This window comes from Excalfactoria chinensis, chromosome 1 (genome assembly GCF_039878825.1).
Source record: "Excalfactoria chinensis isolate bCotChi1 chromosome 1, bCotChi1.hap2, whole genome shotgun sequence".
Classification (NCBI taxonomy): domain Eukaryota; kingdom Metazoa; phylum Chordata; class Aves; order Galliformes; family Phasianidae; genus Excalfactoria; species Excalfactoria chinensis.
The window spans coordinates 104,312,258-104,326,614 of NC_092825.1; the positions used below are offsets into that span (position 1 = coordinate 104,312,258).

The 14,357-nt window shown below is 45.0% G+C and overlaps 1 protein-coding gene across 3 annotated transcripts in view; it reads right to left on the reverse strand.

Moving 5' to 3' along the window:
- Positions 1-14,357, reverse strand: part of HSF2BP (heat shock transcription factor 2 binding protein) — a 99,749-nt gene that overhangs the window by 53,017 nt on the left and 32,375 nt on the right. The window contains exon 8 of one of the 3 annotated variants that reach the window (XM_072343129.1): positions 13,603-14,311. The exons of 1 other annotated variant lie outside the window; for it this stretch is intronic. In XM_072343129.1, coding sequence (XP_072199230.1) covers positions 14,103-14,311 — 209 coding nt within the window. In that variant the 3' untranslated portion in view covers positions 13,603-14,102. Of the gene's footprint in view, positions 1-13,602; positions 14,312-14,357 lie in introns of those variants that run through there. One more of the 3 variants, XM_072343102.1, reaches the window with a different exon arrangement.

Here is a 14,357-nt window from a genome sequence, read left to right on the forward strand (position 1 = left end):
AAAATCTGTGAGACAGCAAGATGCACTCTTCTCAGCAGTTACATAAATGCATAGATGCATACATACATAGATACATAAACTATATACAAAGGTATATAATTTATTTCTTTCCTAACAGAGAGATACAAGAAGAGCCCGGAGATTTTAATTAATATTGATTCAAGCATGGAATAACTCCATTTCTGAATATAACATGGAGAGAATTATAGCTTTACTAATGAGAACTGTGAGAAGAAAATATGTTCTCAGTTCTGTACCTGCTTGACTACACAGACATGATGGTGCCAGCAGCTCGAGGATCTCACTGTCGCAGCACAGCAATGTGTCCACAGGCTGGGTCAGATTGATGTGGAGTATTTGGAGCCACAGGGTATTCTCTAGAATTACTTGTTGCTGCTTCAAATTAACGCACTTCTCTCTTTAATGGAGAGCTGTTGCCACCAGCTGAGGTTTAAACTGCAAAGGTTCCTGTGGGCATAGTAACACCAGGACTAACAGGATCTGGTTTCACAACGCAAAGCCACCAGTAGCAATACCGGTTCAGGCAATTAACACAATCCTGCCTTCTTGTCCTCAGTGCCATTCCCTCGCACTGCATAGCACCACAGTCTAAAGGGCTAAGTTTTGAACTGGCTTAGACAACGGATTATACAGATAAGTAAACTAGGAAAGACAAAACACCTTTGGGTTGACCCAGCTGAGGTGTCCCATTTGCCTGACAGCATTGCCCAAAAGTAGATGGGCAGCACAACGGAGGGAAAATGAGCCCCAACGCAAAGATGGAGAGCTGAGGGCGTAAAGAGCTGAAGAGTCAGCAGTATGAATGCCTGGCCTTGCTGAGCAACCCTAGACCGCCAGGCACAGGGCAACTCTATATGCTGCTTCTGCTGCCTGTCCTTCCAGCCCACAGCCATTTGCATTTCATGGATTTCCTGAGCCAGCCGTGAGCTCTACAACTCTTCTGGTGATGCTTAGTGGATTTTTCACCACAGACTTGTTCAACTTACTCCTAGATCTGTATGAGCTTGCTTGGCATCAACAATACCAAAAGAGAGAGAGCTGCTCCACTGTGAGGGCATGGGACAGGGCCAGCCAGTTGTGAGATGGAGGAAGACCACAGCCAAGGCACGTGTGCCTCCTAGCAATATGATATAGACCATGGGTTAGGCTGGCCCTTTGCACCAGGAATAATGGTAGGGGGAAGTTATCAGGCAGGAGGGAAACCACTGTGCCTTCTCCCACCAAAACATAGGGTAGCGGAGAGGAGAGCATGGTGAAGGCCAGGGGAACAACTATGCTTCAGAACACAGATGAGAGTTAACAAGAAGCTGATGAAGAAGTGTTTGTCATCCTCTAAGACAAATGTACCTATTCCCAGGATCTTCAGCGTTTTTCTCTAGCTCACTGGGTGGTATTTGTGCTGGAAAGGAGATTCTGGATTAAGGGTTGTCCTTTTGTCTGATGCTGCTACTTTAGTGCTCTCTTTGCACTAAAGCGGAAATAAGCTGTCTGCAGAAGGTGCCATTCTTGCTGTTTCTTTAGTGTCTGGATTGAGTGTCTGGATTACCAGTGACATGAGTTACAACGGTGTGTTGTGTTGTAGGCTCCCAGGAGGCTCCCAACATCTTGCACCTGCCACTCGGACACAAGTCGTGGCACTTCACATTTCCACTGGACCAAAGACATCAAATCCTCCCACATGATGAAACTGTCAGCGTTTCTACCATCACTTTGTTTTGTCTCTCTTTATTTTAAATTGCATCCACACTCTAAGCGTGGCTGAAACTCTGGGTGTACAAATCAATTGAAATTGAGTCACTGGGCTTGATAGAAGCAAACAGACGTCATCATAAAGAGAGCAAAGCCCTGCTTCAAGCCCCTGCCACTCTGCTGAGTTACAAGATCAATAAGAGAAACATATAAAATTGTAATTAATTCAATAACCATTAAACATTTTGCTAATACCCGGAGAAACCCAGCCAAAAAGAAATACAATCTAACAGACCAACGTTTACATTGTAAAACGTAAATCCACTGTGTTAACTTTCTCCAGAATGAACAAGCAAACATTTTAAGCAAGTAAAAAAAAAAACAACACCCATACATACTTTCAGCAAACGTCATCTTCTTACACTGGGGAAATTCTTGTCGTGCTTAACCCAAGTTTGACACAATGTCTTGCAGTAGTTATCCATTACTGAAGTTTATCTGGGCTTGCTGATAGCCTGGCATTCCTGGAGCACAAAAAGGATTGTGCGTTTAACCCCATCTAACCTGGATACCACTCTTAATTCATCCACTTACTGCTTGAGAAGGTTCAGCTTCCTGTACGCTCAGCATAAACCAAAAATGTTTGGGTGCTTTGAATGATTCACCTGGGGCTCTGGTTAACCTTTGGAGAGCTGACAAAGCTACCAACTCAGTCAGATGCTTCAAATGGGGCAGGGAGACTATTTACTAGAGATCCATCTCAAAGGCTGAGGGCTCCTAATGCTGTTCCAGTGGTAGCTAGGGTGAGTGGTCTCTCCTCATCACGCCATGTGCCAAATGCACCCCACTGGGCAGAGTTTATTGGGACACAGAAACACAGAGGCCTTACAGTCGTCTTGCCTCAGCTCATCCTGTTCCCCATCCAAATCCCTAGAAAAATGAGTATCTATATGTCTTGCTACTGATTCTGACAGTTCAGTGGTATTTTTGGCTATGGGTTCAAGGTTGCCTCCATAAGCAAAATGCTGGCAGACTTGGAACTGAGTTTCAAGTGTAACTATCGATAGAACAGACAAAAGATAAAGCTTTCACCTGTTTCTGACTCAGGTTACACTCAGTGGGCCTGTGGGTTTTCTACTGCTGTGGAAAAGGGTTAACTGTCCACTCAACACAATTCCTTCTGTTGGGAATAATAACTAAAAAGCAGTGTTTATCCTAAGAGTAAAACGGAGCTATCAGCACTCAGCTGCAGGACAACCTGAAGCCTTCTGCCTTGAGACCTGGCTTGGAGTCCAGGAGTTTAAAGGTATGGGTGAATGAGTCAAACAGATGGATGCATAGCAAGCAATGAGAAGGGGTACAGAGCAGAGAAGACAAACAACCACATCACACTCTTTACTGCCATCAGATCCACATTTTCTAGGCACAGAATGTAATTTTCACACTGGCTCCAGACATAAGGATAACTGCTCCTTAGGAGCTACTTTGTGTGTTAAACAAATATGACATTTACACATTGTTTTCTCACAGTATTTATTTGATATGTCCTGAACTAATGACCTTAAAAATTGTTCTCTCTGATGGCATTAGTGCGAGACCATTTCCAAAAAGCATGAAATTGCAATAAACTGTCAAGTTTGCACAGGTGCATTGGAGATTAAAAGATCAGCCACGAAGCCATTAAGATCTATGGCAAAATGCCCAGCGGGGCCGAGATCAAACTTTGAGTGTGTTTTTTAAAAATGTCATCATCAGCGGAGATATTCCTTGCTTGGCAATCCCAGGAGCTCAGCACAATGTTGGATTTAACCATACCCTTCTGCAATACTCCTCAGAGATGGCAGCTGCTGGAATTTCTTGTTCATCTCAAAACAGATGAAGCAAATATTAGTTCTGCCGGAGCAAAGATGAGTGCTGGTGTACACCAGATGTTATGTACACTACACCAGCTTTTCCAGTTTTTGAATTCTTCCTACCTTGCCAGAAGAGGCCTTGTCTTTTTACAGGTTCAAGAAGCCCATTTCCACTCATTGGACAAGGATGTGTTTTTACGTATTACAAAAAATCCTAAGGAGCCAGCTGTTGGGCCATCACAAGCTGGCTTTATAAATGTTAACCATGTTCTTGGCAGTGACATGAGTTTCGTTCTTACTCCTCCAGCTTTCCATATGGAAGGACTCTGGCCTGGGAAACTGTATTGGTTGTTAATATACAGAATGTAGCAAAGATGGTAACAAACATACAGAAGTAATAAGCAAAGGGAAACTCACCAGTGGTGATGCCTTAGCTGAAGAAGCTGGAGTAGTCCTCACTGGAGAATGATCTCCATGAGATGCTGCCTCAGTGGGAGTCAGCCCTTAAATGAGGTCTCAGAGGAGGTGAAGTCGAGTTCCACCCCTTCCGGGAGCACAGCTACATCACTCTCACCTGTGCTCCCACAGCTGACCCCATACTTGCCTCAGCTGATTAATCAGAGGTTCAGGCTGTGATTACCAATCTCCCATACAGAAGCTTTGCTAGCTGGCAAGGGCAAGGGCACAGATCTACCTGCCTTCACAGAGAAAGTGGGGAAGGAAATCAGTCAAGTGTTGAAAGTCTCCCACTGATATTTTCTTAAAAGGATGAACAAGTTCCCTTTTGACTACTGGGGAAAGAGCACCTCAAACCAAAGACCCATCAGATATGCTCCAAGCATACATGAACAAATGCAGAGACACAGGTACTTCAGAAATGCAGATGAAGATCTGCTTAGGAATGCTCACACCCGGTGCTGACTCCATGTACCCAGTAGACAAGGAGCAGAGCATTTGCACTGCTGCTCATCTGAAAAATAATATCATTAACACTGAGGTTATTTTACATGAAACTCCCATTTCTATCCTTTTGTACTGTTGACTTTGCTCCATATCATGAGTCTTATCCCATGAAGGCAAAGAAAGAAAGAAAAGAAATCTAATCCAGCCTTTTTTCAAACTTGCCATATTGCTTTTCCCAAGTAAAGTACTTGGATGCTCACAGAAATCCATACCCTGTATCACACTGCTGGGCACACGCTTTCACTTAGTTCTTTGAATATTTCTGTAAGATAGAATAGCCAGGAGGGATGAGGGAAATGACTGGATCTCAGGGAACACATGCATAGCGAGCTGAGTCACCCATAATCCAGCCAGCTGCCCGCAGACAGCTTCTCTGCTGCTCAGCTACAAATTAGTTCTGGCCTTATGAAGAATATCTGTTAATACATAAAACTGCTATTTCAGTAACATTTCATTGGTACTGATCTCTTCCTCATCTCCTCCCATAGTTGCACAGACACCCAAAGCCCTGATATCAATAGCATCATCTGCATGATAGTGAAGGTGCTTTCTGCATGCCTTTTGCAGTAGCTCCCATCAGACAAGCATCAGGTCTAGTACTGCTGACAACAGATAGGTTCTAGAGGCTACAGCAGTTTCCAGTCTTTTCTCAATACAGAGGCCTGTATGCTTTTCTAGTGCTTAATCCCTGGAAGGGCAGAGAGGGCAGAACAGAGGAATGTGCCTGTTTCTGTGGAAAGAAGTGAAAAGGGTATAGCATGAAAAAAGATTCCTAACTTCACCCAGGAGACATTTCGCCCTGTCCTTGTTGCACCTTTGGCCATTCTGATTTCAAGGATAATGACATTTTCAGAGTAAAACAAACAAACAGACAGACAAACAAACCATCCCCTGCAGGGTAGAGGAAGGAAGGAAGGAAATCACAGAGAGTCCTTAGGGAGGGTCAGGGCAAACAGAAAGTCATGGCACCTACCTGCCTGCCTCCCTTCCTCTCTGCAGGATATGGCCATGCAGTAGACAAAGGACATCAGCCCAGCTTAAGCAGCTCCTGGTGACATCCTGCCAGCACTCCAGGCACTGCTGCTGCTGTTTTCCTCTCAGTTCTGCTGTATCCTCTGCAGCAATCCAGGGCTCGTTGCAGATGCAGAGAAGCAGAAGTACCAGTCAGCTTGGTTAAGGCAGGATTTGCAGCCCCACGGGGACAGGCTTGCAGCAACTAACCTGCTGTCAGATCATTAGGTACAATGCCCAGAGCCACCAGCAGGCTCTGTGCTGTGGGGAGGCTGCTCTGAGACCTTGTGAAATGAAAAAAGGACTTTCTTTGAGAGCTCACAGGAAGAAAAGAGAGCTATGGGAGCTATGCTGGGCTTGGGAGATCTCCTGATCCCCAGCCAGAACAATACCATAGACCCAGTTGCCTTCTCTGGGCTTCAGTTAGCAGCAGAAACAAGGCACATGGGATACACTCCAAGGCTTGGGTCACCCACTTCTTGATCATATATTTTACTTTCCAAGGAAGCAGAAATGGATGGGAGGGGAGGGAGCCATGCCGGACCCATGCAGGCCTCCTTGTGACCTGACCACCAGCAGCAGCAGGCCTTGCCACAGGCTGTGCACCACAGATGGTGGCTTCTGCTTCTGGGAGGCAATAGGCAAAGCGCAGGTTTTCATTAGTGAGCCTGGTCTGGTGGCTGGTAACCCTGCCCATTGCAGGGGGGTGAAACTAGATGATCTTTGAGATCCTTTTCAACCCAGGCCATTCTATGATTCTATGACTATTTTTGCTATGATTCCTCTCTAACCTGGCAGGAGCAACATCTCCTGGCTGGAAAGGACCCTGAGGAATTTGCAACAACACATCCTCTTAGCAGCAGTCACTATCCATGGGTGAACTACTAGGTCTGCACAAAGGCCACATCACACCCACCCAACCAGCCAAGGCTGAGAGCTGTACCTGGGAGTCTGCAATTACTCAGGTTCTCTCTTCTGCCCTCTACCACCCATTGTTCAGGCTGCAGCCTTTTGGTGCCTCCTTATCACTTGTGACCATCAAGTGAAGTGACAGCCCCTTGGTGTTTGCCAGCCACTTGGGATACTTACCCCAAAGACTTCTGCAACCCAAGTTACAGTGGTCGGATTAAAGCAGAAAGGAAGGAAATCACATGAAAAGAAAACAAGGTCAAAAAGCAAATTTGGAGGAACAAATCTTCCAGCATACCCGCCTTGGAATCAGGAATGCTGATAGAAGCTCAACCTTTCAGCTTTTCGGTCCACAGAAGGTCTGTGGCTGCCCAAGGAACCAACCTACTGTCTTCTGAGACCCAAATGAGCATCCCAGCAGCTATGCCCTACCTCGTCCTGGAAGGCTGCATCTCAAGCCCCAGCAGGATCCACAGATGTGGATCTTGTGCCTAAAGAAATGAAAATGCAGGCCTAATAATCTATGGCTTAGCAGCAGAGCACTTGAACAGAAATTCATTGTTTGCGTAGCAGTATTTTATTTTCCACCCTCTTCTGTACTCCTCTTGTGACAGCCTTATCAGTGAGCAGCTTTCCAGTGGGCCACTGCATGCTGAAGACAGCCAGTGCAGTGGAAACTATCTATCACTACAAAACACCCCATTATAATTAAAAATTAATGGCCAATGAACTTTCCCCCTTTCTCCATCCTGAAAAATGTCAATCGTCCTGGGATAAAATGCTTCTGGGATAGCAAGCCTTTTTCATTACATTACTCCAAAGATGCTCTTCCGTGGCAACTCACACATCAGTCCCACTGTGCCCTCATGCTCACAATCTGCCCTTAAAGCTTCTCCTCTCCCAGTCCACTTTAGCAGCACCATTGTTTTCAGCAGCTCAGCTGACTTCGCAATCTCCAGAGGCAGTCTCTAATTTTTCTGACTGCATGGCAGGTTGCCACTGGTGCTAAAGAAATGACTCCTATGTCTCTTCGATAGCCAAGAGGGTGCCTCCTTTCCCCTGGCTTCCTCACCCAAGATCTATCTGCTGTTAGATTAGCTGCCTGGGTACTGGAGACACTGGCTGTGCCTGACAAGCAATCTCTGAAGGCTTCCGGGGGCAGTATTACACGCTGTCAACATTGTTAGGGCTGAATAGCTCAGAGGCTGGTCAGGGCTGAGCAGGACATCATTGCTAGAGAGGCTTCCTGAAGGGGCTTCCTTACTGGAAGCAGAGGGTGACTCATTGCTGCTCAGCTGCTCTTGTTCAGAGAGATTAAGTTTCTGCTGCAACAGGGTAGTAATGATGTTCATGAAAATCACTCTGCAGGAATAAACTATTACCGGAATAAAAAGAAGAGAAACTGTATGTTTGGGAAGAGAAGTGATCGCTATCGGTAGTTTCTTGTTGCTGAGCAATTTCCAAGCGCATGTAGAGCTCTGGGCTGCTTCGCATCAGGCACAGTGTGAAGCATCTACTGCAGCTTCCAAAGCACAGCTGTGCTCAACCAAGCTGCAAAATGCAAAAAAAATACCACCACCACTCACAGAAGCACATGTATTTCTGCACATGTGTACTGGGGATCCAACAGGCGTTAATGGCATGCTCCTCCACGCAGCCCCAGTTCACACTGTATCTGAATATCATCTCATAGAACAAAGCCAGGTGCTGTGAGCAGCTCTGCCCGCACATCTCCAGTGGCAGCAAGGTCGTGGGCCTGCTGGGGGCAAGCATGACAAGCAGGGGAGCCTTTCCTTACCACCTCATCCTTCATAACAGGTTTGTTAATCAGTAAAGACGTCTTGCACAACACTAGCGCTACTTTTTGGCACAAATGAGGTTCTGGTGCTTTTGGTCATTCCCTCCTTGCAGTCAAAAGTCATGCAGCTTGTGCAAAAGAGCAAAGAGAGCCCACTCAGATGTCCCTCACCTTGTGCTGCTGCCCTGCCCTGCCCTGCCTGCAGCTGCTGCCATCAGAGCCTTCGTTGCCTTTATCGCTTGCACTGGGCCTGCTTCCAAGCAGCGTGTTGCCTCCTTTCCCTTGGCTTTATAACACGGCGGGAGTTTCTTGCCTTGTGCTGCAGACCTCACTAAGCTCTGCTGGGCTGATTAAGCCTCCTCTTACGATCTTCCACAGACACGGCTGTGCTGCAGAGGCAGGGGATGATTGGCCTGAAATGCTGCAGGCAGCTTGCCCGCCTGTTAAGCTGTCCTTTTGACAGAAAGCCGCCCCAGTGTTTCCTCCAAGTGCTGTCAACAGCTGCCTGGAACTTCCACACAAAACATGTCTCTTGCAGCATCTTCTGTATCCCCTCTGCCAGACCAATCAAGCCCCGCTGGGAACACTGCCAGCAGGACCAGCACTGCCTGTTCCCTTTGCACCATACTTTGCTTCCCTCTTTGACCACACTGAAGACCCTTCCTCTGGTTTTTCTTCTATTGCCATAACTGTGGTTTCACCTCACAGGTATTTCATTCCTAATTAAATGTTCTGGCACACGTTTGGTCTGAACCTACAGCATCCAGACTCGCATCACAGTGATCTCCTGGTATCTAAAGAGGGGCTGTAAGAAGGAAGGGGGCAGAGCCTTTGGCAGAGACTGCAGTGACAGGACAAGGGGAAATGGTTTCAAACTAAAAGAGGGGAGATTTAGTTTGGATATAATGTTTATTTACAATAAGGGTGATGAGGCACTAGCACAGGTTGCCCAGAGAGGTGCCCCATCCCTGAAAACATCCAAGGTCAGGCTAGACGGGGCTCTGAGCAACCTGATGTAGCTTTAGATGCTCCTGTTCATTGCAGGGGTGTTGGACTAGATGGCCTTTAAATGTCCCTTCTAACTCAAAACGGCTCTATGATTCTATGAGACTATGACCCAGAGATGACTGTCCTTGGTCTTTGAACACTTACCACCCCCCTTCTCATTCCAGCAGTTCCTGGAAATCCACAGGCTGTGCAAATGGAAGGAGCTCTCTTGAAAGCCTGTCCTTGTGCTGAGTCCCCACAGAGCTCCAGGGGAGCTAGAAAAATACCAGGAATAACAAGAAGTCCACTGGAGTTGACCAAGATGAACAGTTTTCAAGCATGCTATAGCTAAGACAAAGTGAACTGCCTGGACACAATCCTGGTTACCATGCTCCAGGTGTCCCTCCTGGGCCAGGTGGCCTCCAGAAACCCCTGCCAACCTTAACCATTCTGTGATCCTGTGAAACTGACTCCAGACAATGACAGACCCCGCTCAGGATAAAAGGGTGAAGAGTCAGGTACTGGGCTTTTCTTCCTACACTCTCAGTTTTGCTGTATGGTAACAAAGGGTGATTCTTACTCTCTGGCACCACTGGCGACACAACTACAGAAGGAAAGCAAGCTTTCCTCTCTCTGCAGAAAGCTTCAAAACTCTTACCTGCTTTTTTAACATCCAACCATTTTCTCTGCCTTAGCTCAAAGCAAGACCTATGTGGCATGATAGCCACTCAAGGAGCTCGGTGGGACCTGACCTCCATTGTTCATCTGGAACTGGCAGGTTGCATTACATCCTGGCCCTCTCCAGCCCTTGCACAGGCCCTCACCTCCCCTGCCCTCAGCGATTGCTGCCTCTTCTGACTGCAGCCAAACAGCAAAGAAAATGAAAAACACACACATTCAAAGAGATTGAGCACCTGGCAACAGAAGTGCTTTAACCGCAGTCGCACCCATAGTAAAAATTATAGTCCTATAAATTACATGTGGAACTATAATATGGTCAAAGACTTTTTGAAGTTTCCGACCTAGCAAGTTATACGTTGTAAAGGTCATCATAAAGCACGGGAGAAGTTAAAATCTGTGTGACCTCAAGAATTTTCTGATGACTTTTATCAGCAGTATCTTGTATCTCAACTGCATAAGAAATCAGCAGTTGCAAAAGGTCTTGCATATGTATCAGGAGAATTGCCTACGGAACAATGTACACATGGCCCAATGCAGCTGCACATTTCATACTGTGTATGGAAGGAGCACAGCCCATAGCCGGTAGCAAGCAAATACAGAGGAAATGGAGGTTTCTTACTCCCCAGTAAAACTCCTTTCTCCTCACCTCCAGAATCCCTCCAGACTGAAAGCAGTAGAACAGATGATTCATGCAGCATTAGCAAGATTTGTAAAATCTTATCAATTCTGAAGTCCAATTAGTGCTAATCAGGGCATATCACAAGTGCAAATGTTAACCCAAAGGAGCAGCTAAATGACTGGTGCAATGAGATGAAATTCAATCACCTGAAAGTTCACTCGTGGCCATACGAACAAACCACCACCCTCTTCCATTCATCCTACTGCTTACGTCCCACTCGTAAACAATCATAACAAGATGATGTGTCTTGAACCCTAATCCACTACCTCTGACATAAACCCCTGTGAGCAGGTCAGTGTCAGCATGCAACCACACATCTGTTTCCCTTAGGAACTGGGCGGCTGGCTGCCGTTCTCATCCAAGTTCACAGTCCCCACTTGAGAGATGCCAGGACACTCGCGCTGCCTCATCTGCCATTCAGCACAGGGCACAGACACTCCAGGAAAGTCAGAGATCTGCCTTCAGACTGGTTCTTACTTTCTTCTATAGAGATTTTCCAGCTCCTTTTAAAACCTACCTAAAAACCTCAACAAGCCACCGGTGGGGCAGGATGTTGTATAGCTGAATTTCTTAAGTTGCAGGCAATATGTTTAGGGGATCCTCATTTACTTCTCCTTTGCGTCAATCATCAGCATCAAATAAGAAAAGTGAGCATTTCCCAGGAGTGTCGGTGAACTGACGCAATTTCAGCAGCTTTGTACGCAGTATATAAAACTCAAAGGAGTAAAGTTCAATTTTAATTGTGCAGCTGATACCGTGAAGTAAACAGGCGTTTTCTTTCTAAAGACTTTTAAAACAGATTTTTAATCTTTTGGGACCAGCTTAGCGTAAGAGTCAAATTCTGCTTTCAGCTATAAATCTATAAATCACTGTAAATCTAAAGTAACTCGGATAATCTTCTCAATCCAACACCAAACTCACATTTTCTTCTTTGCTGAAACTTTGAGATTGTGCAATGGAGGAAACGCTCGATGGAATAACTCCAGACTTTGAACAGGGCTACAGAAACTGCTGCTTTGACTGTCTGAACTGCCTTTTCTCCTGCAAGCTGGTAACGAGGCTGATTAGTTTCTATTCAGAAGAATCCCATCTCTTTTTCAGTTGGATGCAGAAAAAGCAGCATTCTAAACCCAGCATTTCCAAACCATACATTGAACTCTGGTTCTAAACCAGTAAAACTTCCTAGTTTCTCAGTTTTAGGTTGAAACTTATCAGCAAAATAGAACCTGAGATCTATAATGCTTATGCTAACTGGTCTTGGACCAAACCAGTGTCCTACTGTGTTCCATGTTCAATTTGGAAATGTTTCACAGATGGAGTGAGTCTTTCTTATTCATCCATTTTGCAGAATAAAACCCTCAGGACAGAATAAAAACGACTTTCTTAAGGTAGTTGGATCACTGATGGATTGATTCTGAAGAAATGGTCCTGGTGAGCTGTGCCTGAAAAATAAAGCATCCGAGAGACAACCAAAAACTTATCATCGGATCTGAGCAGCCTGCTGGGAATCGTCTATATTAAGTTGGCTATTAAGCACTGAGCACAATTGAGGTTTTCAGTGGACACACAACTAATGAACAGTCCTGATCTTTTTGTTTTCCTGATTTCATAGGGAACCGAGGTGCAATTGCATTGCCAGTCCCTCTTATAACATTTGAATCGGTTGGTCAGTTCCCAGCAAATCTGAGAGATGACTTCTCAAAGAAGCTCCCTTGAGCGCCACGAGCAGTTAGGGTAAACTGCAGTACAGATCTCTCTATAAGGGCGAAGCTGGCAGATTGGGGTACAACCCACCTTGGCAGCAGCCTGACAGCCCACTGCTACATGTTACAAACCCGACCATGAGCATCCACGTCACCCTCACCTAGCACATTCCATGCAGTCACTTGGGTGGACATGGTTTCATAGTGGAAGGGCTGGAAGGGACAGAAAGGTGTTCAAGAAAAGTCTCAAATCTACAGGATGTGAGGCTTCACCGGTTCTGCTCACTGACCTAGTTTTCTTCTTTTTAATGTTATTTATTGGCTTCCAAAGGTTTGATGAAAGACTTTCACGAACAGATATCCATTAAATTAAAAGTAGATGCCCCTTAGTGCTTTCATGAGTTGATATTCTGGGAAATTACAGGTTATCACTCTGATCCTTTTAGGATTCAACTCTAGGAGATATGGCTAGGAAGGCAAGATAAGAAAACAAATCCAAAGAAAGCACGCTTTAAAAAAGATTTTAAGTCTTCCAAAAATTGGCACATGGCAGGTTCAATATACTCTTGAATCAGTCACTGCAGAACTCCATGCAACCCTTCTGCGTGAGATCAGTATCTTCATGTGAAACGGTCCCAAATCAGACAGCTACTGCTTGTCATACTCGAGCCAATTACTTCCAGTAATTTTAAGCTGGTGTATGACATTTCTAACTGTGAGCATTCATCGTTCTGCAAAAAGCCTAATGGAAATGCTTTCACACCTATACCTAGACAACATTTAAATCCTATATGTTTTCTGTACTGTTGGAGTAAAAGATATCCACTCTGTGTTTTGTTGTCACGTCAGATCCATAGCTGAGGTGCCATAACTCTAGTACTTTGCTACCACAGTATTGCATTTCTCATTCACTACTCCTTCAAATACAGCATCATCTAACTGACTGTGTTTCTATCATCAAAGAAATGGACAACATTTTTTTCCCCTCTAAAACACACAAGCAAATTCTACCAGTGCAAAGCACACAAACGTCTGTATGTATGTACCACTGAGGTAAGCAATTTATACAATGCTGCTTTAACAACAAACACAGTTTTGAGGGAATGCAATGCTGCTCGTGACAGAGAAGCTGTTAATTCTAGCATCTTCTGCACACCGGGTGCCACAAACAACAGTAATTAATATCCTTTGTTCAGGGCTTTTGAAAAAACAATGGCCTGATTTCTAGTATGCTTGGCAACCACAGAATGGATTGACTTGCAGTTCCAGTGAGTCTGAATGCAAATTTCGAAACAGGATCCATCACGTGCTAGAGAATTTGAAATTTATTTTATTAAAATGCAAAAAGAGAGGAGAAATAACATCAATAAAACTAGAACTTGGGATGCATTCCAACACAGAGTTATGGAAAGCAACATAGTTTTCTTCCAGTATAATAATTCTTAAGGATGGACCGAAATAATCACATTCTACTCCAATAAACAACACGTCATCAGTGGGTGAGATGACCACTCTACTCCCTGTATGTGATAAATAGACAACATAACCTGTATCGCTTTGGAAATCCATCATCAACGAAACTCTGCCACAAGAAATGACGTCTTTCCCATCTCTACCAGATTGCCTACTTGGACATCTACAACCCAACATATTTTCCTCAGCATTGTTGTACCTGGATTGCCTAATTTCATAAAGAAATTTTGTCAGAGGAATTTATGTAGACACTTTTTCAGTCAAGACAATTTCTAATAACTCCCGCAGCACAGAAATATAGGAAAGACTTAAGCAGTTGGTGTCACAGAGCTCTTCTATGCTTCATACTCAAGTATTTTAAGATCTTCAAGTAGTTCTTTTGCAAGTGCTTGCAGTTCCGCATTGCGGCTCTTTGATAGTGTAATGATACGTTGAAATGGCAAAGTATCACGCATCTCACAGGCTGACTTGGCTAATACTTCTGGCTCCAGAATCACAGATTGGAGGAGCCGCAGGACATGCAGACAAACTTCTGTATCCGGGTCTAGAAGTGGGAGAGGAAAGAATCCAGTGCTTGTTAGAAGTGAGTC